Source organism: Macrotis lagotis, chromosome 1, assembly GCF_037893015.1.
Source record: "Macrotis lagotis isolate mMagLag1 chromosome 1, bilby.v1.9.chrom.fasta, whole genome shotgun sequence".
Lineage (NCBI taxonomy): Eukaryota > Metazoa > Chordata > Mammalia > Peramelemorphia > Peramelidae > Macrotis > Macrotis lagotis.
Genome location: NC_133658.1, coordinates 252,666,778 through 252,694,305, shown reverse-complemented (window position 1 = coordinate 252,694,305; position 27,528 = coordinate 252,666,778). Strand labels below are relative to the sequence as shown.

Below are 27,528 nucleotides of genomic sequence, written 5' to 3'. Positions count from 1 at the left end.
CCCCCCGGCTCCCCCGCGCCCCCGGCCCCCCGTTCCCCAGGCCCCCGCCCCCCGGCCCCCCGCCCCCGCCCCCCGGGCGGGACGGACGCTCCGGCCGCGCCGGCTCCAGAGCTGCTCTCGGCCTGAGGCTGCGCGCGGCGGACAAGACGAGCCCCGGGGCGGCTGGCGGGCCCTGGGGGGGGGGCCCGGCCGCCGGCCCCCCCGGAGCCCCCTTTTTGCCTCTCCCTCCCCGGCGGGAGGGCGGCGTCGGGCCGCGCCGACGTCAGAGGCGACGTGGTGACGTCACGGCGCGCCGCGTCCGCGGGGCGGGGAAGGGAACCCCGCTCGGGGAGGGGGGCCGGGAGGAGGGAGGGGCGGGCGGAGAAGGAGGGGCGGGCTCCGAGCGGCAGCGACGCAAGATGGCGGCGACCACGGGCTCGGGTGAGCGGGGGCGCCGGGGCCCGGGCCGGCCTCCGGGGGCGGGGGGCCGCCCGCACGGGCTCGGCGGCGCGGGGGGGGGCCGGCGGCCTGCGGGAGGCGCGGCGCGGGGCGGGGCCGGGCCCGGGGCCGCAGGCCGAGGCGGCGCCCGGGCGCGGGGGGCCGAGGCTCCGGGGGGCCCCCCTCGGCCCGGCGGGGCCCGGGGCCGCCCGCGCTCCGGGGCGCCCCCCCGCCCCTCGGCCCGGCCCGGGGCCCCCCCGCAGCGGAGGGCGCGCCGGCGCCCGCGGTGGCAGCGCCCGGGGGCGGGGGCCGGAAGCCGGGGCCGGGCGCGGAGAGGCCGCGGGGGCCGGGTGGGGGGTGGGGTGGGAGGCGGCCGCGCGGGGGCGGGGCGGCCACGCGGGGGGGGGGCGGGGGTCCCCGCGAGTCGGGGGGCCGGGCCGGGGAGGGGCCCGGGGCGCCGTGCGGCCGAGACCTGCGGAGGGGCGGTGGAAGTCGGCGGCGGCGGGCGGGCGGGCACCCCGGTCTGCGCTTAGCTGGGATGCCGCGCCTCGCTTTCCGAGCGCGTTGGTACCCCAAAACACGCTTCTGAGAGCCTCCGCGTTGCCGGGCTTGGGCAGGGGCCGCTAACAGGTGACGTTTCCCAGGTGCGCTTTCCTCTTAAGGCCCTCGTGAGGCGAGCGAGGACACCTGAGATTGGTGAAGCGCTTCTTACTGGAATCATTTAATGAACCATTCCACATAAGGGAGGAAGGGCAGACCTAACCCATCTTAGACACGTGAAGCCTCTCATTAGTAAGCCGAGGGCTCGCATCTTCCTCCTCCTCTTCCCATGACCGCCAGAGCCGCAGTTGATTGATCCGGTCTCCGCTTCGTGCGGCTGCATTTGACTTGTGCAAGTCCGGCTTTATCTTAGCAGGAGACCGGAGGAGCTCTCGTGCTGGTGGCAACTCTGAGAATGATGTATTAACGCACAAAGCTCCTGCAACAGGCACTCCTCCCGGAGAAAGGCTGAGTCAGGGCAACTGCTGTGGGAAACTCCAAGCTACAATAACCTTTCTGCCAGGTTGCCCTGAATTGTGTGCAGTGAGTTATTATGACCTCCTTAGGTAGGGTGTCATGGTATCACAACTCGACTCTGTCGATAGTGTCTTATAATTCCGACTTCATGGACTTGTTTTAACAACCACTTAATTTTAACTTTTTAAGGTACTTCCAGTCTTTTAACAAACAAATGATGATGCTCTAAGACCAAACTCTGTAGATGATGTAGAAAATTAGAAAAAAATTATAAAATTCTGAGGAAACCCTTCTCAGGGCATCTATGACTTGAATCTGTTAAAAGCTGATTTTGATTAACTGCATTCGTACTAGTACATATGATTAATGTTTCTACTCTTGTAACAATGGAAAGCAGTTCAGGCAGTATGGAGTTTGCATCCCATGCCGTTGTTTAGCTCTATATGTAAACATCATTAATGTGAAGTCCATACTTAGAAAACTGCCCTCCCCACCTCTCTTGGAAAAAGTAGCCTTCTTATGTTAACTCCTAGCTTTCTGTGATCATTCTGGCATTAGCTCCCACCTTCCTAATCTTCAATTCTTAAAGCATAATTTCAGGAGAAAGTAGGGATTGGACTTCTGAAGTGAATGTTAGATTCCTTCAGGATCTAACTTGGCTTCTTCTGGCCTATGCTGTGTACTGATGTGTTAGTAATCATAATACAGTGTGGAATAGGCACTAAACTTGAAATTAGAAATCCTAGTTAGATTTAGACCTAGCTTTGTCATTTAATAGCTATGACCACAGACAAAGCAACTAACTTCTTAGGGCCTTGGTTTTCTCATATCTTTTTTTTTCTTTGGTTGTTTTTTTTTTTTTTTTGCAAGGCAGTGGGGTTAAGTGGCTTGCCCGAGGCCACACAGCTAGGTAATTATGAAGTGTCTGAGACTGGACTTGAACCCAGGTCCTCCTGACTCCAGTGCCGGTGCTCTATCCACTGCACCACCTAGGCACTCCCTTCTCATTTCTAATATGAAAGAATGACTCCCTCAGATTAATTTAACAGATAATGCCTAATACTGGATAATGTCTATGGTCCATTCTAGTCCTGACAGTATGGTGTTATAAAGCTCTTTAGCTGTACAAACTGCTTGCCTCATAACAGTGCTGTTGCTTTACACATAAGTCTTAATGTTTGTAGAGGGGCGGCTAGGTGGCGCAGTGGATAGAGCACCGGCCTTGGAGTCAGGAGGACCTGGGTTCAAGTCCAGTCTCAGACACTTCATAATTACCTAGCTGTGTGGCCTCGGGCAAGCCACTTAACCCCATTGCCTTGCAAAAATCTAAAAAAAAAATGTAGAACTGGACAGCTCTATGAGGTGCAAGTATGGTTGCTTTCCATGAGATTTAAGGTTGGAAGAATGTTGAAAGACATTTAGTCCAAACTGCCCTTCCCAACCCTCCAGAGTGATTGTGAAACAGCTTGCAAGTCCATATTGGAGCTGAGTGCTGTCCACTCTAGATAGATTTGGGGGTTAAAGGGCCACTAGGAGATTTTTTAATTACACAGTATGTTATAGGTCACAGTGACCATTCCAGTTGACACCTATTTGAAATTTATAGAAGGTTAATATAAACTCTAGCTTGCCAGGATCTCTGTCCTTAAAACAGTTGATTGATTGAACCATGAGTTACTAGTCAAATAATAATTTTTATATCTAAAACTGAAAAATAATTCTTTATCATATTTTAACCAACTCTTGATCATCTTCCTTAACAGAAAGGAATTTTCAAAGCACTTTAACAGTCATTTAAATTTTTTCCCTTTACTAGAACCCCTTGAGGTAAATTGGAGGAGAGGTGCCATCTGTTTCTCTTCTTTACAGATGAGAAAACTGACACTCAGATTAGTGAAGTGACTTGTCCATAGATCTTCTGATGCTTCTTCCAAGGGTCTTTTCTACTAGATTGTGCTGTTTTTGGAGGGAAAGGGTACAGATAAATATTAGGCCATTTCATTTATTTTAGGTTTAGTTACCCTTAGGTTAAATGTGGGTGGCGCACCAGCTTGCTCTCCTTCCTTGAGAACTGGTGCTTATTCACTAATGGGGACATAGTAACACACCCTCAGGAGATCTCAGAAGAGTTGTATTTAGGACTTCTGCAAAGAGCTGAGGTCCCTGTAATTAAATTAATAACTTTTTTTGTGAATCTGTAATATTTGACAGGAAATAAAGTTAAAATGGCCAACCTTTGGAAAATAAGAGAATGTTCTCATAATTAAGTATTTAGGGAGCCCCTTGGAACCTTAATTTCTTCGCCTGCATTAATCATATTTCTACAGAACTTTGAAGTTTATGGAGTATTTTGCTCATGTAGCTCTGTTAGAGGTAAATGCTAGTGATAAGTTGAATACTCCATGGGTTTGACTTAACATCATCACTAACTTTTAACCAGCACTTGAAGGTCTGCAAAGCACTTAGATTAATTTGATTCTCATTACAATCTCAGAGAAAGGTGCTATTACTAATCCCATTTTACAGATCAGGAAACTGAGGGAGATAGAGGTCAAGTGACTTGTCTAGGATCATACATCTAATACATGTCTGAAGCTGGATTTTAATTTAGGTCTCCTTGTCTCCAGGTCCTCCAGGTCCAGTGTACTTTCCATTGCGCCTCCTAGCTGCCTCTAATGAAGTGTAGCCTTCTATCCACTTCGCCACCTACTGACTGATTATATAAAGTCACTAGATTTGGAAATTGAGGATCTGGTCTTGAATTCAGACTTCACTATTTGCATTCTCTTTTGAGCAGATCATGAGCAGACCATAACCTCTCGGGTACAAATTTCCTCACCTCTAAAATGAGCAAATTGAGCTATGTAATTTGTAAATTTTCTTCCAGGTCTAATATTTTGTGAGTCTAGGTATGCTTGGTACATTATAACAATCAAATTGCCTTCTCTCTCACTTATGTTGGTAACCCCTTGCTCAAGAGGCCCCAGTTGTGGTTTTTTTGGTTTTAAATTTGTTCCATCCGTGGTAGCAGAGAATCTCAGAAGCTTTATTTTGCTGAATTTTAATTCTTGCCCTGCAAAAATTCTTGTTTGCCATATAGCGCTCACGTATGAGAAGGTAGTTCTAAGAAACAATGATACTTGAATGATACTAAAAGGATATGATCCCTTTAGGAACCATGACTTCTATATTTTCACCTAACAGATTCTTTTTTCTTTCAAATTTTTCTTTTTTACCAATTACACGTAAAGATAGTTTTCAACATTCATTTTTCTGTAAGATTTTGAGTTATATTTTTCTCCCTTCTTCCCTCCCTTCCCCCCTTGGTGACAGCAAGTAATCTGAAATTGGTTATATATGTAGTCATGTTAAACATTTCCATATTAGTCATGTTATAAAAGAAGAATTAAAACAAAAGAAAAAACAAAACATTTTAAAAAGTGAAATAGTATGCTTTGATCTACATTCAGACTCCATAGTTATTTCTTTGGGTACAGGTGGCATTTTCTATCACAAGTCTTTTAGAATTGTCTTTGATTATTGCACTGCTTAGAAGAGCTAAGTCTGTCATTGTTGATCATCATCACACAGAGTTGCTGTTAATGTATGCAGTGATCTCCTGGTTCTGCCCCCTTTACTCAGCATCAGTTCATAAAAGTCTTTCCAGGTTTTTCTGAAATCCACCTGCTCCTGATTTCTTACAGAAGGTTAATCTAACATATTCATATACCACAGTTTGTTCTCTACCATTCCCCAATTGATGAGCATCCCCTCAATTTCCAATTCTTTACCATTTCAGAAAGAGCTACTTTAAATATTTTTATACACGTGGGTCTTTTTCTGTTTTTTATGATCTCTTGAGATACTGACCTAGTAGTGGTATTACTGGATTAAAAGGGGTACACAGTTTCATAGCCCATAATTCCAAATTGATGTCCTGAATGGTTGGATCAGTTCACAACTTCTCCAACAGTACAATTGTGTCCCAGTTTTCCCACATCCCCTCCAGCATTTCCCATTTTCCTTTTTTGTCTTATTAACCAAACTGATAGGTGTGAGGTGGTATCTCAGAGTTGTTTTAATTTGTATTTCTCTTATCAATAAAAATTGAGATCATTTTTTCATATGACTATAGATAGCTTAATTTCTTCATCTTTCAGGGATTTTTTCCAGCATGATTAAAATAGTTTTTTATTAAATTTAAAAAAATTTAAATTTTATTTATTTAAGGCAGTGGGATTAAGTGACTTGCCCAAGGTCACACAGCTAGGCAATTATTTATGGTTCTGATGACAGATTTGAACTCAAGTCCTCCTGACTCCAGCGCTGGTACTCTATCCACTCACTGCTCCACCTAGCTGCCCCTTTATTAAGATATCTTAACAAAATGGCACACCTCTCAAGGTAAAAGAGAGGGGCAAGGAAATCCCAAAATGCAAGGTCTTTTATGCACTTTGCAAGGCTTTGTCCCTGCCCCCTCATGGCAATCATAGGCTGGGGTCACAATCTGAATTGATACATTGGTTCCCATACATTTTCCCTGCTCTGCTTATTATACTAATGAGCAAGAACAACTAGATCTTGAGCAATTGCAGGGATTCTTAACCTCAAACCTTGTGAGCTTGGGGTTTTTTCCCCGTTTAAAATATTCTGACAAGTTGATGCCTTAAGAAAAGATTAAGAACCTCTGACATAGAATTAACATTCCCAATGAATATCATTTGATCTATTACATAATATTTTCCCTAAGAGTCAGGGACTACTTTGGGCTCTTGCCATGCAGATTTTGTATTTAATAGACACTGAGATTTAGTAATTCAGGATTTCCAGATCAGTTGACATTTACCTTAAACTTCTGTTAATGTCAAACCACAACCAATTTTAAGTAGTTTTTCTTAGAAACTTAGAAAAAGGTGTGGCTAGGTGGCGCAGTAGATAGAGCACTGGCCTTGGAGTCAGGAGTACCTGGGTTCAAATCTGGCCTCAGACACTTAATAATTTTACCTAGCTGTGTGGCCTTGGGCAAGCCACTTAACCCCATTTGCCTAGCAAAAACCTAAAAAAAGAAAAAAGAAACTTAAAAAAAGTAATGTTTCTTAGGGGGATGTCATTTTTTAAAAGTGGTGGCTGAAGCAACCTGAAGGTTTCTTCCCTTCCCTCCCCCCTCTTTTTTGGCATGTTGTGATATCTACTGTTTTGTGGTCATCCCTTAATAATTCTCTTTTTAAAGGCACTGGTATTTGTGATATAGCAAAGTATGCATTGCCATCTTACTGAACCAGCTAGAATATCATGACATAATATATCAGATTCTTGTGCCTCTTGTGATTGTAATATTTTCTCTCTACTTACTGATTGGCAAATTTGCACCTAGATATATAAAAAAGTAAATTACTTTCTTTTTTAAAAAAATCCAAGAATTTGCAGAAAGGATCAATAAGGAGCAAGAGCATGCATTTTCTAAGACAGAAAAATGTCTGTGTTACTATAACAGTCCAGCCCAGAACATCTTAAACCTTTTTTTGTGTCAAGCATGTCTTTGGTAGTCTGTATACCCCTTATCACAGTGTTTTTATTTTTTTTAATTTAATTTAATTTTTTTAAATTCTTATTTTGTACAAATGTTTTTTTTTACATTAATAAAATATTCTTGTTTAAGAGTAAACAAAATACTTCCCCCCCCCCCAATGAATATAGACTTGCTTGGGCAATAAAGGGGAGAGAAAAAAAATTAAAATTAAAAAAAATAATAGTAATAATTGTAGGTATGGCCAGGTGGTGCAATGGATGAAGCACCAGCCCCAGAGCCATGAGCACCCAAGCCCACATCCAGCCCCATAGACCCAACAATCACCCAGCTGTGTGACATGCAGGCCACCCGATCCCCACTGCCCTGCAAAAACCAAAAAGAAGGGGAAAAAAAGACCCAAAATAAAATACTAATCATAGTAGGGGTGACTGGGTGGCAGACAGAGCATTGGCCCTTGAGCCAGGAGCACCTCCAAATCCGGCCCCAGACACCCAAAGATCACCCTGCTATGTGGCCCCAGGCAGGCCACCCAGCCCCATTTGCCCTGTACCCTCCCCCAAATAATAATAACAAAAATGTGCTTCAGTCTTTGTTCCAACACCAACAACTCTGTCATGGGTGGATCACATTCTTTATGATAAGTCCATCACAAAAGTTGCTTCCATATTTTTCCAACGTTGCCATTGCTGATCGCAACTCCCTCCTTTCTTATTTCTCCACTAACATGTACTATATTTTCTCTCTCCTTTCACTATGACTCTGCTGTAGGGTTGCTGAGTGGCTCAGCAGACAGATCCCTAGTCCTGGGGCCAAGAAGCCCTGAGCCCCCATACCATCCCTTAGGCCCAGCATCCACCTGGCCCTATGGTCCTGGGCAGGCCTTCCAATCCCAGCCCCTTGCAAGAAGTAAAAAAGAAAATGTGTTATATCTGACCACTGTCCCCCCATGGTCCATCATCTCCTCCTTTATTCACATCCCCACCCCTTCCCCCTGCTCCTCCCCTCCTTCTTACTCCAGATGTCTATACCCCATTGAAGTATATATGCTGTTTCCTGTCCTAGCTACCTCTGATGAGAGCAAAGGTTCCCTTATTCCCCCTTGCCTTTCCCCTTCCATATCATTGCAATAGCTCATTGTAATAAAAAAAAATCTTATTATATTAAATATCTTGGCGTATTCCCCCTCTCCTTTTTCTCCCATTACATTTCCCTTTTTTCTATTGACTCCATTTTTACACCATATTTTATTTTCAAATTCAGCTTTCTCCTGTGCTTCAACTATAAAAGCTCCCTCTACCTGCTCTATTAACTGAGAAGGTTCATATGAATATTATCAGTATCATTTTTCTATACATGCAGTTCATCCTCATTAAGTCCCTCATATTTCCCCCCTCTCCTCCAATCTCCATGCTTCACCTGAGTCCTGTATCTGAAGATCAAACCTTCTGTTCAGCTCTGGCCATTCCAAAAGGAACATTTGAAATTCCCCTGGTTCATTGAAAGTCCATCTTTTTCCCTGGAAGAGGATATTCAGCCTTGTTGGGTAGTTCATTCTTGGCAGCATTCTAAGCTCTTTTGCCTTCCAGTATATTATATTCCAAGCCCTACGAGCTTCCAATGTAGTTGCTGCTAAGTCCTGTGTGATCCTGACTGCAGCTCCACGATATTTGAACTGTGTCCTTCTGGCTGCTTGTAATATTTTCTCTTTGACTTGGGAGTTCTCACAGTGTTTTTAAATACAAAAATTAAAATATTTAAAATTACAAAGGAAAGCAGTTATATTGACATACATTTTAAGTTCATGAACTTCGTGAAATTTATCTCAGAAGCCCAGATTTAGAACCCCTAGTCTAGCAAAAGAATGCCAGTGTTTCTCAGCACCATTTTAGTACCACATGTGAAAAAGATTTAGTTTTTATGTGTGTTTATATATGTGTATTATATAGATGAATGTGCTTATAACAGCTTTAAATAACTGCTTTACATGAAAATTTTGGTACAGAACTGTAATTGATGCTTTACTGGGGTCTGTGATGCTCAATTTAGGAGAAATACCCCCCCAACTTTACTTAATCACCATGGTTCATAAACTCAACATTTTAATAGTAAAAGCATACTTTAGTGTATTTACATTTAGCCTTTGAAATCAAAATGAATTTTACTTAAGCTCTTTATCTCTACAAATCCTCAAGGTCTCATGGTTTACAAGATTAGCTATAGTCAGTTTTTGGTTTGAGATGTTTTTTTTAAAGGGGTTAATTAGTAATGTTTCTCTGAGATTATTACCTTTCTATAGAACTCAGATTTTTAAATAAATAGTGGGAGGTTTCAGATTTTTCAGTGAACCAAATAAAATGCAAATGTGAAATCAAATATCTTGGTAAAATGTTTTTTGTGGCTCTTATGTTCAAGAGGAAAGAAAGTGGAGGGGTAAGCATTTATATGGTTCTATCTTTTTTGATCTTCACAGTTGTCCTGCAAAGTAGGTGCTATTAATTATCCCTACTTCACATTTGGGAAAGAAACTGAGACAAACAGAAGTTAAGTGACTTGCCCAGGATATGCAGCTAGTAAGTGTCTGAGGCAGGCACTTCCTGTGTTTCTGTCTTCCTGACTCCAGACCAGTATGATCCACCCCAACACCTGTCTACCACTACATTACTATTTTGCCTTTATGCTTGGTGCCTGCCAGAGCTTATGATCTACACCATAACCTTAGAGAATTTTGTTAACCTCATCATAATAAGGTTTCAGAGCAAGTCTTTATACGTGCCCTTTTTTCTTTTTTTTTAGCAAGAAGCAGTATTATTCTGGCTTCTTAATCCAAAATTTTAGTTACCATAATAAATGTTATAAATAATTGTTAACATAAGTAGTTTTATTTTCTAGAAAAAATCTCTTTCAATTGTTATTATTGGGAAGAAGGAAAATGTTCTACTTTAATTTATTATTAAACTTCTCTAGAAAGTAGTTCAACCAAATTGAATTCTATTAGGAACTCTTTTTATTTACTAAATTGAAATACTTTAGTTGTTTGGGGATGGATAATGTCAAAACTATTTAGGTAGAGTTTGAGATAGAGGAGCAATGCCCATTATGCTGTTCTTAATAAAAAAAATTTCTATTTCTTTAAGCTCACTTTTATTGGATTACTAAAATTGAGACATAAAACACCCACTATAATTTTTGAAATTCTTGTTTTAAGAATTAGCATATTTTCAAGCTCTTTATTGCTTTGATTTACATTTTATAAATTTAAACTTAGAGGGTACAATGAATAGAGTGCTAGTCTTGGAATTAGGAAAACTCCTCTTCCTAACTTCAAATCAGGTCTCAGACATCTACTAGTTGAGTGACCTTATACAAGCCATTTAATCCTTTTGCCCCAGTTTCCTCATCTATAAAATGAACTGGAAAAGGAAATGGCAAACCACTTCAGTATCTTTGCTAAGAAAACCCTAAATGAGGTCATAAAGAATTGGACACAACTGAAAAATGATTGAACAAGAAGAAAACTGGATTTTGAGTAAGAAGATCCAGGGTAAAATCCTTACTGAAACATGTATGATCTTGGAAAAGTTGATTTACCTGATAGATCCCAGTTTCCTTATCTGCATAATGTGTTGGAATTAGTTGGAATTTATATTGCACTTGGCTCATAGGTACTTAATAAATGCTTGTTGATTGATAGAATTTTCTGACAGTATACAAAATTGAAAAGATGGCTACTGGAAGAAGTTATATAATCTATATAAGATACTAAGACTTACTTGTTTGGGGTATTTTAGAGGCTGGAAAATGAACTGAGGAGTTCCATAGTGACTCTTCCAACTTTTTTTTTCTGGGGCGGCTAGGTGGTGCAGTGAATAGAGCAGTAACTGAGTGTAATTGCTTTAGGCCTATGTTTCTGATTTGTATCCTGCTAATATTCAAACTGGTTTCTCTCCCATCAATCCATCCTAAAATTATAAAAGCAGTGTTTTGGAAAGATGGATGTTATTACTTGCCAAAGACTTTCTATGGCTCACTGTTGCGTTCAAGATAAAATCCAGACTCCTCAGATTTGTTATTACTGTTTAATATAAATTAACTATACCCTAGCTCTTCAACCTTTTCTTTCAGTGCTTTAAAATAATAATCCTTATCTACAATTAGGCTAGTCTCATTGTTACTCTTCAATACTCTTTGGTTGGGGTGGTTAGGTGGTGTAGTGGATAAAGCACCCACCCTGGAGTCAGGAGTACCCGGGTTCAAATCCGGTCTCAGACACGTAATAATTACCTAGCTGTATGGCCTTGGGCAAGCCACTTAACCCCATTGCCTTGCAAAAAAAACAAAAACCTAAAAAAGAATTTTTTTAAATTAAAATACTCTTTGGTACCTTTAGATTGCTTTATTTTGTATCTGGAAGCCTGGGCAGAATTTTGGAACTAGATACCTTTTTTTTTATTATTATTTTGAAAGGGGCGGGGGGAAGCAAAAACAGGAGGGATCAGCAATATGTTGCCATAGAGTAAGAAGGCCCAGACCAAAATTCTTACGGAAACATGTATGACCTTGGCAAAGTTGATTTACCTTATAGATCCCAGTTTCCTTATCTGCATTAATATGTTGGAATTAGTTGGAATTTGTATTGGATGGGGGAAATTACATTTTTATTTTCACTTCCATTTCTAATGGGAAGTTAGTATTTCCTTCATTTACGAATGGGGCACAGACTTTGTTTCACTAGATTGCCAGACAGAAATGTTTAAAACCCATAAAATATAAATATGCTATAAAAATGCATAAAACCCATAATAGAATACTGGTTCCAGCTTTAGGCTGAGATCTAAAAGGGGCCTATGGAAAAGTCTTGAGGAATCTTTGGGGAAATCTCAGGAAGCTCAACATATCTGAACACAGGATAAAGGTGTTCTGGTGGTCTGCAGTTCATTCTCTCCCTAATCTGTGAGTGCTACCTTCTTTCTTCACTGTCTTGAAATGTTCTCAAAGAAGAGCCAAAACTAAAGCAAGTGTCTTGAGGGTAAGAAGCACAGGACTACTTTTCAACTATGAGCATCCTTTAGTGGGAAGAAGAAAAGTGGTAAGACTGCTGAGAATACTCAGCATCATGACCTGGTTTTGTGACAGCCAGGTCTTAGGAGTCCTCTACTATCTTCCTTCTGGTACCCTTGCATAGTATTCTGTCCTCCCATTGTGACCCATTCTTCATGATTGTGATAAAGGTCTATCTCCTATTGGATGTTTCCTAGACTTCATTCCCTATTGACCATTATATATAGCATTTGTGTTCTGTCAGCTTATATATCATTTAACAACAACTAACAATCCTGTCATGTGAGTGGTATAGATTTTACAGATGAGGAAAGTAAGACATATTTCTAAGAAGTGAAGTTATCTCGACTAGGACCTTATAGCTGCCAGATGAAGAAGGTAGAACACAAATGCACTGATGTCAGAACTGTCACTTCCAGTACTTAGTCATGTGTGGCCTGACTTGTCAGTTTTGTACGCTTACTTTGTAACTTCGGCTTAGGAAACTTAGGAGTTGCTAAGTAAATATTATTTGATTTGAAGAAGACATGGGATGGTCACTGGTCAGGTTGAGTGTTGGTAGTAAAAATTGGTGAACATGAAAAATATTTCTTAACTTCTCTGAAAGCTCTTATAAAAATGACTATTGAACAGTCTTGCCCACAAAAGCTAAATAGCTAGTAGTTATGAGGCATTGTGCAATGTACTAGGGATATCGGGATAAAAAAATGACAACCCCTTGCCCTCAAGTGCAAAGAAAAGCATCTATGTTTTATGAATAACAGTCAAAAAATAGTAACTGTGCCAGGTACTAATCTAAATAATACAAGGTAGAGAAAGATGAAACAAAAGAATACAGACAATGTACTCAAAAAATCTTGAGAATGGAGAGAGATACTTGGAAATATTGGTTCATGAGTGGAATTTGTTCTTAGGCACATTACATTTCAGTCTACTAGGTAACCAAAGGACAATTACTGTTTCAGCTGTAGGAAAAACTCTTAATGAATCAATTTATAAATTAATATGAAAACTCTTCCTGACTTAAAGAAATAGATTAAAATTTAATACTACACTTTAAGGAACCATATTTTCATGATCCTTACTATAATCATTGAAAGCCCTACCTGTCTCATCTGATTGGCAGTTTGTTTCGCATAACTACTCACAGCATCATAGAAAATTAGAAGAAATTTTAGAGATGATAATCTCTTCCATTAAGTTTACGAATAAGGAAATCATGGCCAGTTAGGTAAAGTAACTTATCCAGGTTTACACAGCAAGTGGTGGTTCTATCCCAGATTGTCTTTGGAATCATGCTTGGTTTCTTATCAGAGAAATGTATCTTATTTGTCCTTGGAATTAGCAGAAGAGTTAGCAGTTGAAAAGTGTAGAACACTTTACAAATGAATCATTTTTAGTCTTACAGCAATTCTGGAGGTAGGTGCCATTATTATCCCCATTTTACAAATGAGGGGGCTTAAGGCAAACAGTCACATACACTGTTTAGAAGTTCCCAATATAGAATATGAACTTGAATCTTCCTCTTCATCATAAGTCTTTGCATCATATAACTCAGATCTATAGAGTTCATTACAATTTATTAAATATTTTCCTTACAATAATCATTTCAGTGACAGAAGTGTAAAACATACTTTAACCACATATTAGCAAACAACGCCAGGCACAGAAAGCTCAGTAGTCAGTAAATATTTATTAAAAGGACCTTGTCAGATGCTGTATTAATAGCTAGGGGCACAAATACTAAAACAAAAGGTAAGACCACTCCTGACCTTAAGTAACTTACATTCCAATGGAGGAAGACTACAGAGAAAAGGAAGCTGAAAAGTTGGGGGAGAGGAGTTGGGGGGTTTCCACTAATATTCAATGAAAGGACTTGAAGTCAAGACCCAGAGGAGTAGTACAAGGTAGTGAGAAAAATGATGTTCTGAGGTGAATGCCCTCAGGTCATGGCCCCACCCTTTAGTCAGGGACAGAAGAGATGAGATGGAGTACCTAGATTGTTGGATCTTGCAAAATCATGTTTTCCTATAAGGAGCTTGCCATGTGATTTTAAGAATATAAAAACAGAATTAGAACTAGAAGAAACCTCAAGGTGTATCTGGTGTAACCCTTAATTTCATAGTTAAGAAAATTGATTATCCCAAGAGGTTAAGTACACATATAGTAAATAGCAAAGCTGAGATTCAAATCCAGATTCTTTTTTTATTGAGATTTTATTTTTCCAGATATATGTTATGAAAGTTTTTCAACATTCATCCATATGCATATACATATTTTAAGTTGCATAATTTTCTTCCACACTCCCTTCCTACCCCCCCTCTCCTCAACAGCCAAGTCAGGTGAATATTTTACTTACACATTTGTGATAAACATATTTACAGATTAGTCATTTTTGATATGAGGAATTAGGATTAAGGGAAAGAAATACATAAGAGAAAAAAAATCCAGAAACTTGACTCCATGTTCAATATGCTTTATAAAAAAGAGGGAAGCTGTACTTGATCCCAAGTCATCTGATTAAAAATATTACATAATTTTCTCTATAACAGGTGCTTTTTTATTGAAGTATTTAAAAGAAAAAAATCATTACACATCTCTTCAAGCCATGATCACACTATTTCATAGTATGTCTCCATTCCATGTTTTCCCTCCATAATCCCAAACAAAAGAAGTTAGTGGCACATTCATTTAGATTCTTGAACAATTTGAACCAGACCCTTAAGTTGTTCTTTCTTTAGCTTACACACTAATAATTCTACCTTTATTTTATTAATGCTTGTTTATGCTTTAAAAACTTGTGAAAACAAAGAACTCATTATGCAGTGTTGTCCTAGCTAAGCCTCTAACTAGTTTGCTTCGAAAGAATGAGTACACTTGCCCACTGTGGGAGTAAATACTATTATTATTTTGAAGTTTTTATATCATTGAACACCTACTTGAAATTTTTCCAGCTTACCAAAGTGGCAATAAACCAAACTTTTCTATATTACTGAACTATTTCTAATGTATGTTTTACCAGTTGAACCAAATTTGAATCATGCTTTTATGTTGAGTATTCTTTGTTGTAGTTATGGGCAACTAAAATATCTGCATTTGAAGAGTAAAAACAGTGAATTTTTCCCTTTAATTTCATACTACTCTTTTGTATCTTTTATGGATACTTAGAACTTCTTCTATTCATTATTTGTCTTTACTCCTAGGGATAGTAAAGGGGAAACCCTTTAAGGCTTATTTCATTTTGCATCCTTAGAGCCTCATGGTCTGTCTTTTCATCTCTATCCATTGAAATCAGACCCAAGAGTCAACTCAGGCACCTCTTCCACATGATTGTCTGTGGCCACTCTAAAACTCACACAAATTCTTGCTAAGAAAGTCCTTATTCTTTGCATTGTAATTTCACAATTCTACAATTCTAGAAACCCTGTTAAGATTGAATAGTAAGTTTTAACAACAAACTCATATTCACTTATGCCCTAAAAAACAGGTATAGTTTTATTAGAAACCAGAATGTTTACATTTCTTACATCTTTTTTGTCCTTAAAACAAATGTAATCATCATTTCTCTAAGTGATCCTTTATCCAACTGTTCAAAAATGAAATATTCTCATAAACCTACATTTTTGTAAGTATTTCATAGAATCTGAGCTGAAAAGGACCTTAGAATGAAAAATGTCAGAATTAAAGAAACTATCTTGTCCAAGTAATAGGAAACCTGTGACCTTCAGGCTAAAGTCAGTTTTCCTTGATGTTTTAGTGCTACCTTGTTTCAAATACAGACTGAGTTACAGTTTTGATTAACACCCCTCCAAATTGTTTCTATTATTTTATCCTAATCTCAGCTGAAGTCCTTAGTAACTTGTCCCTTCATCACAATTTAGATTTATTGAGTTTAAAAAGGATTTTTTATGAAATCTAATGCTCAAAAGTAATTTTCTAATTAAAAAAAAAGAAAAATAATCTCAGTGCATTAAGGCAATAATGTAATACCCCCCAAATATCCAAAGTTTACAAAGGTGTACTTCATTTCTTTGCTCATTGAACTCAAGAAAGAAACATTCAGCTTCAAAAAGTGCCATTGGCATTGTCAGTATATTTAATTTCTTTTCATTCATTTTAGGAGTGAAAGTCCCTCGAAATTTCCGACTGTTGGAAGAACTTGAAGAAGGTCAGAAAGGAGTAGGAGATGGGACAGTTAGCTGGGGTCTTGAAGATGATGAAGATATGACACTTACAAGATGGACAGGAATGATTATTGGGCCTCCAAGAGTAAGCTTTAAGCAGTAATTTAAAATTTGCCTCATTAGAACTATCTTAACATTGTTATAGAAAAGTTCACCAATAGTTTATTTCTACTGGAATTTTTTTTAACCATATAGAGTTCATATATATATTCTTCAAATGTTAAGTCACTCAATGATAAGAAAAAGTATTTACTATCTTCTCTCTTGTTTAATTGCCTAGTTTGATTTGTTTGACAGTATAAACAGTGAAGTTTGAAGTGATTCAATTTCACATATATCTTTGTTAGGAATGTTTATCAGTGGAAGGCTATCATAAAAATTTTTGAAGCACCAACAAGATTTGGTTTTTTTTTTTAGCACTTGATGTCCATTCCCAGTTCTGTCACTTTGTTGTTTCTAGGAATATGAGAAAATTCTATCATTTCTGAGAGGCTATTCTATAGTTTACAATAGAAAGCTTGCTTTATTTATATTTACATTTTCATTTGTTAGTATCATAAAATTTACCAGAAGAAAGAATGCTTAGTGTAAGAAGTTAACAAAGGGGGCAGCTAGGTGGCACAGTGGATAGAACACCGGCCCTGGGGTCAGGAGTGCCTGAGTTCAAATTTGGCCTTAGACACTTAATAATTACCTAGCTGTGTGGCCTTGGGCAAGCCACTTAACCCCACTGCCTTGTAAAAACTTAAAAAAAAAAGTTAACAAAGGAATTGATTAAAATTTTAATACCATTTTGTTTCAGACCTGAACTCATTTAAGTGCTGTTTAGTACCTAATGTGTACAAGGAACTGTAGTTAATAAAGAAACAAATGAGACTTGGACCTCAATCTCAAGTAATATATGATGTATTTCTATCATTGTTATTACTTGTAATGGTGTGCATATCAGTGTGATGGAAAATATGGATTCTAATTCTCAGTTATTTTGCTTCCCTGATCCTTATTTTTCCAAACATAAAAAATGGAGGTAATCCCCATGATTCCTACTTCTGTGGGTTTGGTGAGGGACAAATGAGGTAGTCGGTGAAAACTCTGTAAATTAAATATAATGGAATATACAATTGATGAAAAAAGAAGTGCTTACACAAAGTGTTAATTGAATTAACTCAGTGTTAATCACCCACAAGTTGAATAGTAGTAATTTTTACATTAATACCTGAAAGTAAAATTTTGAGTTTTAAATCAGTTTTAACTTTGGTAGATGTTAATCTCATCTTGGGTACCATCTATGCTTTAACATAGTCTGTCTCTTTCTTGTCTCTCATTTCTTCTTTCTCATTATCCTTTTCTGATTATTATGCTACAGTCTGCTCAGTAGGTATCTACCATTAATCTTTTCATTGCCTTTTGTTTTTGTTGAAGCAGTTGGAGTTAAGTGTCACACAACTATTAAGTATTGGATTTGAGGGGCAGCTAGGAGGAGCAGTGGATAGAGCACCGGCTCTGGAGTCAGGAGTACCTGAGTTCAAATGTGACCTCAGACACTTAACTAGCTGTGTGGCCTTGGACAAGCCACTTTGCCTTGCAAAAAAAAAAGTATTAGATTTGAACTCCATTCCTCCTGATTCTAGGACTGGTGCTGTATCCACTGTGCCACCTAACTACCCCCTCAGTTACCTTGTAAGTTATTTGTAATTTTGTTTACTTGGTGCTCGTTTTATAATATGTGACTTTCAACTAAATCACTTATCTTAGCTGTTGGAGATGCAAGATCTTTTAAGAAATATTTGATTACAGGTTCTTTTGCAATTGAAGAAGAACTTGTTTAAAATAATACTTGATTTATGGGCATATATGTTGCCTGCATGTAGTGTTTACATCACTAGACATAGAGCACTTAATTAGCTCAGCTTTTCCTAAAGACATTGTCTCAGTTATATAATCTTCCTCAAAAGAAAGTCCTTCAAATCTCAAAGCCAGGAACCATTTTACCTGTCCAACATGTGTGTGTGTGTGGGGGGGGGTGTTAATAATTATATTTATAATATTTTATTTAAATATATTAAAATATACTTATTTGCATTTTATATTTATGTAGAGAGGAGAAAGAGACAAAATGAATTAATTTATTAATGAATTTCTCTGAAAACCCACTGACTGAGAATAATCAACTATCAGAGGACATCTCTCCAAACTAATGACTGCATTTTTACAACTTGGAATAGTATGTTTTCTGCACATAAACTTAATCAACAAATAAATTTGTTTCATCACCAAATTTTTAAATGCATCTTAAAAAGCTACATCCATTACTTTGAAGCACAATATTCCATTGGTTCCTCTTGAAGGAACTTGTGCTTATTTCAGAATTTTTATTAAATTCTTATAGTGCTCATAAGAAAGAAAAATAAAAACCCAGAACTTTCTCTAATATTGATCATAATTTTTGGCTTTCATGTTATATATAAATATATATTTTCAAATATCTGACCCTTTGATTTTTCAGCATCTTCATTAAAATAACACTTTAATTTTGGCTGTTTTTTTTTTATCATTCCATTTTTGAAATTAAATCATCAGATTCTCCGCTTTCTACCTCTTTCTTGACTTTTAGGTTTCATGTGTTTCTTCAGCATTAAACAAAAAGCACAGAACTGAAAACTGATTCTCATTTATGAAAAATCCAACTACATTCTTGTCCCAGCAAAAGCATAATTTCTGCACTTGATGCTGGATAAACTTTGTTTCTGATACTGAGCAATTGTACAACACAGTCATTTCTAAAACATGAAACTGGTTGAATTCCACTGAGGAAATAGAATCTAGTCAATTTACCTTGTAGAGCTAAATGCATCAAAACTCCAGCTAGATTTTCTTGCTCTTTTTTTTTAATTTTTAAATTAGAATCCTGACTTGATATTTTAGCAACTTTTATGAAATGTGGAAGATGACAGGTACAGTGCTTTTTCTGCATCAAGGAAAATCAAAGTAACCTTTTTTAGATGTATAAAGGACTTCACATCATATGGTCTGTCCCTTATTTGTTTTAAGGATTATTTTATTCTAAACTTAAATACTAAATAAAAAGAACTTTTCCATAAAAATAAAAGAACAAAAAAAGGATTAATATATGAAACTGCAAGTGTACAGCTTGTTTTTCTTTTAAAATATTTAACAAATTCAGCATTGAGCTTTCAAAACTCCTACTTCTATGATTCTTTTTGGCCTCTCTGTCTTGTGTGCATTTAAGAAAAAAATACTTCAATGATTCTTTTCTTTTGAGAGGGGGAGGTAGTATCTTATTCCTGCCCTATCTCCAATACTTCATTGGCAAAAAAAAAGAAAAGAAAAACAAAGCCCTTATAAACACATAGGCAAACAAAATAAATTCTTACATCAATCATGTCCAAAAATGTCTTTCTATCTTGAATCTAGCAGTATGAGATCTTGTGTTTCATCATTGGTCTGCTAGAATCATGGTTGCTCATTGGTCTTTCAGTGTTTTTTTTTCTTGTTAATGTTGTTATTGTATAAATTTTATACTGGTTGACTCTGCATTAGTTCATACAAATCAGCCCATGTTTCTCTGAAACTATGCCTTTGTCATTTCTTGTATCACAAGAATTTTGCATGATATTTGTGTGCCATTCTGGTTCTTAATTAAAGAGGAAGAAACTGAAGGCCCAGAAATGTGAAGGAGCTTGGCCAGGTCTCAGAAGCTTAAGGACAAATTGAGCCTAGACCCAGGTCTTCTGACTCCTTAATCAGTCAGTCCAGGTTGCCTTGTACTCAGTAGACCTGAGATGCTTATTTTCTTAGTTTTAATGTCTTGAGTGATATTTTTCTGTTTGGACTTTTCTTTGCAAAAAACAATTATAATTCTCTGAAAAGCTTGTTAAAAAATAACTACTTGATATATCTTAGGTTTCTGTACCTTCTTAAAGAGTACCTACTGAATTTTAAAATAGTTGCACATTTTCATTGATAGACCTTGATTAAAGTTTTTAAGAGTCTGTTTCATTTATCTTGTGCTATATTTCAAAAGTTTATTCTAAGGTATATTATCTAAGCAAAAGTATAATTGGTTTAAGCTTAAAAATGTTGTCTTTAAGTGTTGCATGTATTTCATTTTTCTGTCTGGCCACTAGCTGTCACTGTTGCAAAGGAAGCCGCCACCTAATGAGCTTAAGGATACTTACTTAGCTGGGCATTAGGGTTTAGAGTCCAAGTGTATTTAGAAGTTTTTAAGTCCAGTCCCTTCATTTTACAGATGAGGAAACTGAGGCTGAGGAGGTTAAATGCTTACCCTACAGTCACACAGATAATAAATAACAGAGCCTGAATTTATTTGAACATAGGTTTTCTAACTCCAAATCCACTATTCATTCAGCTGTACCATGTTTGCCTTCTCTAAATGGAGAATATAGATGGTTAACATTGGAAAAAGACTGCAAACCTTAAGAGAGTGTGAATGAATGTATCTAGACCAATTTCCCCCCTTTTTAACAGATAACTAATCTGAAGGCAGAGAAGTGACCTGCCCAAGGTCACACAATGAGATCAGGTCTTCAGAGTGAAAGTAATAGAAGACACACTATCTGATTGGTAAACAAATTATTGGACTGCTGTTCCTTTTTCTGAAATTTGTTTAGTAAAAGTTCTAGAATTCATATATACCAGGTCAAAAACATGATACTATCATGTCAAATAGGGAAATTAATTTTCTGGTGGTAAAATAGTAATATATAACTAATATGAAATCAGTATACTTAATTCCACAAACAAAAGCATTATTTCAAGTGCTATGTTCACTGAATGTTTTATGTTCTAAGATGTTTACTATCATGATCCAAAATTGGTTGTTGACTGTCTATATGCCCCTTTTCTTTTTCTAGACAATTTATGAAAACCGAATATACAGCCTTAAAATAGAGTGTGGACCTAAATATCCAGAAGCCCCCCCATTTGTAAGATTTGTAACAAAAATTAATATGAATGGAGTAAATAGTTCTAATGGAGTGGTAAGTTGTGTTTTTCCCTCTTATCTTCACTTATATTCTTCTAGAATAAGAATCATATAACATTAACTTGAAAGGATAATTTTAATGATCAAGACTTCTAAAAAAACTTTTGAGTTTTTTCTTTGTAAAAATAATATATAAAGAAAAATTATGCTGATTCTACAAATTGGTAGGTATCTGTAAATCTGAATCCATAATCCCTAGTCATTCAAACACTGATTAGCACTGAAGGAGATACAAAAATAAATCATATGTTGGCCATTTTCTCTCCTACCCTAAACTTCCAGGGTATATGCATTTGGAGAAGAGCAGTAATATTAGAGTTTGTAACAATTCCTTTGTGTCTCCTCTATTCTTTCTGTGCAGTATCCCTTTGAGTATTGCTATGAGAGGCAATGTGTAGTAGAAAGGACAGTGGACTTGGAGTCAGGAAACCTGGATTCAAATCCCATCTCTAAGACTTAGATTTTTTGTTCTTGCCTTTGGATCCATGATGTTTTCCATGTAGTAAATACTTGATAAATGTTTGTTCATTGTTGTGACTTTGGACTAGTTACTTCCCTTCTCTAAGCCTCAGTTTATATATCTTATGTAATTTTTTGTGTGTGTAAAATGAGGTTGGACTAGGTAACCTCTAAGGTTCCTTCCAATCCTAAATCTGTGGTCTAAATGGTCTGTAGCATTAGGCTAATGCTACTTGTACTACTTCCCACAGATTTGTTGTTAACAGTGCTTAAGGCATTATATAAATGTGAACTGTGGTCTCTTATTTGAGGCATAATGTTTCAAAGTTAAGGTTTATGCCTATATCTGTAGCCCCAGGCTCTACCATTTATAATTATTTCTTCTTCCCTCTACTTAATCATAAGTTTCTTGAGTGTCAGAATTATTTTTTTAAAAAATTTATCTTTGTAGATTTCCCAACATTGCACATTGAACATAACAGGTAATGATTAAACCTACTAAATGGGGCAGATACACATAAGATCTGGAAGATCAGAAGAACTTTTTAAAAGTCATTTTTAAAAACTTATCTTAGGCAAGAAGGAACAGTGCCATTGGAAGAGAGAAAAGAATCACCAAGCCAGTCATTCTGGAGTATATGTCTATTAGGAACAAAATAGAATCTCAAGTAGTTTGGTCACTGTTTGGTTATGAGAACTGCCCTCCTACCTGCCTTGAATCTTTTCTTTATGTTGCCCAGTATAATTGTTTTCTAACAATTATGTACCCTTCCCAGAACAAAGACTGTATTTTTCAACAGAAGAAAATGTAGGAGACAACTCAAGGTTTCCTTACCTGTTTCCTTCTCAGTAACATCAATTTCAAGAACAGAAAGGTGAAAACTGAAAGGAGAAGTAGGCCCAGGGCTACTCCCTTTCTTGAGAGTAGAATGTCTGAGTTGGAAGAGTCCTCCAAAGTCCATCTATTCAACCTAGTATTGCAGGAACTTCTTCCTTTATAACATCACTGACAAATAATCATTCCACCTCTTCTTGAAAAGACCAACAGTGAAACTTAACTTTCTCTCTCCTGAAGTATCCCATTCCACTTTGGGACAGCTGTGATTGTTAGGAAATTTTTTTTACCTCTATTCAAAATTCATCTCCTTATAACCATTAATCTTTTGGTTCTAGTTCTGTCCTCCAAGATCAAGCAAAGGCTAATCTTCTTTCTTCCACATAACACCCCTTCTAATATTTGGAATAATGTTGTTTGTCCTTCTTTCTTGAAGCAGGTACCATGTCTTAACCCCATCAGTCCCCTATCCATACTGTCCCCTGAAATCTCTCCTGCAGACTAAATATCCACAGTTCCTTCAACAAACTATTTTATGATTTGGTTTCTATTTCTCTGTTCTGGCTGCCCTCTTCTGTACAGATTCCAGTTTGACAATGATCTTCCTAAAATCTAGTCTCCCTTCATTGAGCAGAGTGTTTAAAATGTAATTGGGCCAGGGCAAAATAAAAGAAACTATTAACTATCTCAGATGTGATGCCCTTATAGCTGATTAGCTTTTTTACCTGTCATATCATGTCATGTGAATGTTAAAGTTAGTGATTATTTTATTGGAAGATAAATTTGGAAGAAAAAGGTGAAAAGTATATTTTTCTTAGAATTATATTGTTCATAATACATCCTAACACACACAGAGCATACACAAGAGATTCCAAAGCTCTATAAATTGATGATTTTTGTTGAATTTTTTTTAGGTGGACCCAAGAGCCATATCCGTGCTAGCAAAATGGCAGAATTCATATAGCATCAAAGTGGTTCTGCAAGAGCTTCGACGTCTAATGATGTCTAAAGAAAATATGAAGCTTCCTCAGCCGCCTGAAGGACAATGTTACAGCAATTAATCAAAAAGAAATCTTCCCCTTTATTCAGTTTTAAGCTGTCTTCATTTTCCACAGTAGTAAATTTTCTAGATGCATCTTGTAGACCTCAAAGTACTGGAAAGGAAGTTCCCATTCAAAGGCGATTTATCTTAAGATACTGTAAATGATACTAATTTTTTCATTTGAAATATAAGTTGTGCTATAACAAATAATCTTGTCATGTGTAACCACTGTCCACTTAGTTGAACTTCTGGTATCAAGAAAGTCTATTTAAATTTATTACTGTCATAACCAGTGTGGCACATCTAACTCAACTGTGAAAAAAAAAATAGATCACACAATCACCTTGCTGCTTATATGGCCAAGGATTCCACCACCCTACCCCTATTCCTAGCCTTTTGCAATAGCATTCCAGCACTGAGCCATTTATTAAAGTGGACACAAAGGTTTTAACTTCCAGTATGACACAGGAAGCTAATGGACTACTATTGAGGGTGTGTGCTAATCTGTCACTCCTCCCTTTGTGCTGGCTCTAATAAAGGCGGATAGTGCTGGTGTCTTTATTTTTATTATTAAATAACCTTCCATTTTAAATGGTGCCCCAGCAAGCCATTGTACTTCCCCACAACCTCTCCCACCTACTCATCCACCCTCTCTTCCATGGGCCTTTGGTGAGGGATTCAGGGTTCTTTCAGTGTCTTCTCTTCCCCCACCTTCATCATGGGGTGCTGCTCTTCCCTCCTTCCTAAAATCAGTCTCCCCATTTCAGTGATACTTCCTCGCTTCTGGCCAGTAAGCCAACCCAGGTAGGGTTGGAAGAAATCCCTGACTCCCTTTGCTTCTCATTTTTGAAACTACATTTAATCATCACCAGCCTGGGAAATGAATATCTAAACTGTTTGCAAAACCTGGATCACCCCCCTCCACCAGCCCTGCCACGCTGGGATGCTGGCAGCGGGTGGTGTTTTTAGCTCCGCTTTTGATACAGTGACAAGAGCAGTCATTTCCCAGGATTGCTCAGATCTGCCAGCTTAGCAAAGGCTTTAGTAGTTAAAAGGAAGGGCTGCCCAAAGACTCCCTAAGCACACACTCCGATTAAAGAATTGGCCTTGTCCTTAAACATTGAAGAAATGTGACTTGACAAGCATTACACTCACTTGGTTGCTCTTTGCCATAGCTTAATAACAGGTTTGGAATTCAATGGCGGGAACAAAACCTTCAATTTGAATTTGGTACAGATTTAGGTTTTGGCACTTCCTCCTTTCAAGCTCTTCCACAAAGATTGAAAGGGGAAAAACCTGGGTGCATTGCAGATCCCAGAATTTGGCTGGCAGAACTCCCTGGCAAATCACTGCCTTTTCTGATTCACTGTCTTGGACCACTCGCTGCTGCCATGTGGATACAAGCTTAAATGAAAACAATTTATTGTGTCCTGAGGAATTTTTTTTTTAATTCAGTATTTGTGTAAATCCACATTTTAAAGCAGCAGCTGTCAAGTCAGAAAAAAAAGAATTGTTTCCATTAAAACTCTTTTGGGGAAAATATTCATTGTAAGGATTTCATATCCTCTGTAATTAAAGTTTAAAATAACAGTATTCCATAAGCAGCCTTTTTATTGTCAGACCATTGCCTGGTTTTAATATAATAAAGTGTGCGTTAATATTAAGAGGCTGCAGTCTTATTCCTCTTAGCTTATTGATTTAGGAGCAGAACTGCTCTGAGCTGTGGCCTTTAATGTCCTGGATGCTAGAAAGAGAGCCTTCTGTGCCTAGCTAGTTCAAAACCTCTTTTGTCATGTGTTCAGTTCATGTAGGTTTTCCAAATAAATTCTCTCCAACCACTGTATTTTCTCCCCTGATAAAACTTGTGGCCAAACAAAATAAACACTAGGATAATGGGAAAGGATCCTTTCTCCCCTTGTCTCAGCAACCCTGTCACTGTTATGATTTGTTTGTGATATCATGCATTTCTTTCTGTTTCAAGTTGCTAAACACAGCTTCCCCCAAGAAGTTGTTCGTCTCTTGCTGAAAGTAATTGATAGCTTTGCTGATTTAAGCTCCAGAAGTGTTTATCTTGTTGGATTTTAATTATTTGAAATAGTACTGATATTGAAGAACTGAAAATTTGGACGACCAAATAAAGTTTACTTGAATAGTTGAATGAGGTGATGGGTAGTCAAAAATGTTACTGAGAATGTACAGATTGGACCTGTTAGTAATAGGAAAGACTACCATTACCAGGTCTGAAAAATGTTCCCTTTATCCTCTTCCAAGTGTTTCTTTGTTAGCTTTCCAAAGACTTAAGAGTGGTCTCATTGAGTGCCTTCCTCCAAGAAGGAGGCTCCTGGGTCACCCTCAGCCTTGCAGTACCTATTTTTAGACTGAGCCGAGAAACTACCACTGGAGAAGAGGGGCGCCATGGGATGGATTCTTAGGTCCCCACAGGAAGAATGACTTGAATTTGAAATAACCCATATTTGGATAATTAATATGAGTTTTAAGATAGAGCTAACAGTAACACCACAAAAACTTGGATTCTAGCATTTCCAAATGAAAAAAAATGTGGCTTCAGCTCCTTTTTTAAGGCTTTAGAATTATTTCTCTTGGTACTTTGCTCCACCTTAGTATAAGGGACACTGATACGTCCTCTTCTTTCTTTTGTATGCAGCCCGAGCCAGCTAGATGAAAGGAGAAGACAGATCAACCCTTGGAAACAAATTTTACTATCAGCACAGTTTGAAAGGTTTAGCTGTCGGAAAAACAGACTTAAGTACAGTACAGAAGAGGTGGTGAACTTCATTCTTATAGTCCATGATATCCAAAAGCAGAGGCTGACAATACATATTTTCATGTCCTGTAGTGCATACCCCTTACCTTCTTCCTGATGGGATTTAGCCAACCCAGCTGTTACTAGTATTTCTGCAAATGTCTTCAGTGAAGTCCTCATTTAGACTTAAAATGTGATTGGTTTGATTTCCTTGCCCCTTACCTCTCCCCACCCTTTTAGGAAGAGGATTGGATGCAAGCAGTGCCCTGCTTATTGATGAACCTTCTAGATGGACTTTATGGGCAGGATCAAAAAGATTTGTGAAGGCCTAAGCCTAGCATTAGATTAGAAATGTTATTTCAACCTTCCAAGCATCAAAGAAAGCCTTCTGTGCCTGGCAATGTCATAGCCTTCTTTGTCACGTATTTGCTTACAAGGGTCTTCTCTGAACCCTGTATTTTCTATCCTTACTCGTACAAAGAGGTTGCCATGTAAAATGTCACTGTATTTAAATCAAATGGGATGCAAAAGTGACTTGGAAAATATAATTGCTGGGGGTTTTGAGGGTGGGAGAAATCTTAGAAAATTGATTCCCTTTGGTTACTAGATCTGCTTTCAATCTGTTACCGTATTGGTCCAGATATAGGCTACACTCTTAGAATCGACATCTCTTTGGAAGGAAAAAAGAAGACTACACTGAAAAAAATAATACTAAAGTTCCTTATAAAAATACATTTACTGTGAAAGACTTAAAAAGATTTTCAATTCAAATAAAGTTTTTTAAATTCACTTTATCATCACTGCTCTTTGTCACTTTCACTGTCATTCTCTTCCTGCTTTTTGTAATGTATAACTTTAGGTGGTATTAAAATTTCCTAGAAACCAAATTTTTTAGGGGAGTATGGGGGAGTAGAGGAAGGGCAGAGTTAAGCCCATATTGGTACCAATACGGTAAATTTGTATTTGCAAAATCAGGAAATAAGACATGAGCAATGTTTTAGAGCTGCCCTGTGACCTTTGCTGCATTCCTGAAATTGAGTGAGGGCAGGTATGTAGGGTTTTCAAAGCAATATATGTATGGATTGTTTCTGAGGCTTTAGACCTATGGGTTGCTTGGTATATGTGCCACCTCAGGCAAGGTTTAGTGTTGTCTAGCATTGTGAATGGTATAAAAATAAACAGTTATGCTATTTTTT

At 38.0% G+C, this 27,528-nt stretch overlaps 1 protein-coding gene across 3 annotated transcripts; it reads left to right on the top strand.

The window, feature by feature from the left end:
- Nucleotides 1–86: 86 nt before the first annotated feature.
- Nucleotides 87–27,528, top strand: UBE2V1 (ubiquitin conjugating enzyme E2 V1). 3 transcript variants are annotated; one of them, XR_012473488.1, is made up of 5 exons: nt 87–420; nt 16,143–16,291; nt 21,102–21,227; nt 23,441–23,725; nt 26,234–27,528. XR_012473488.1 is itself a non-coding variant. In XM_074210237.1 (4 exons), the coding sequence occupies exons 1-4, from the start codon at nt 399–401 to the stop codon at nt 23,585–23,587; spliced, it is 444 nt and encodes a 147-aa protein (XP_074066338.1). In that variant the 5' UTR covers nt 87–398; the 3' UTR covers nt 23,588–27,528. The 3 variants fall into 3 exon arrangements, 2 of the variants coding, with proteins under 2 accessions (XP_074066338.1, XP_074066339.1); XM_074210237.1 differs by having other exon boundaries at nt 23,441–27,528; XM_074210238.1 differs by lacking the exon at nt 21,102–21,227 and having other exon boundaries at nt 23,441–27,528.

Bases quoted from the DNA above. Each gene is read 5' to 3' on its own strand.
- UBE2V1 (XM_074210237.1), top strand. From the start codon at position 399: ATGGCGGCGACCACGGGCTCGG. The intron at 16,292-21,101 runs GTAAGCTTTAAG...TTCTTTTTCTAG, and splicing joins TGATTATTGGGCCTCCAAGA to ACAATTTATGAAAACCGAAT. The intron at 21,228-23,440 runs GTAAGTTGTGTT...AATTTTTTTTAG, and splicing joins TAAATAGTTCTAATGGAGTG to GTGGACCCAAGAGCCATATC.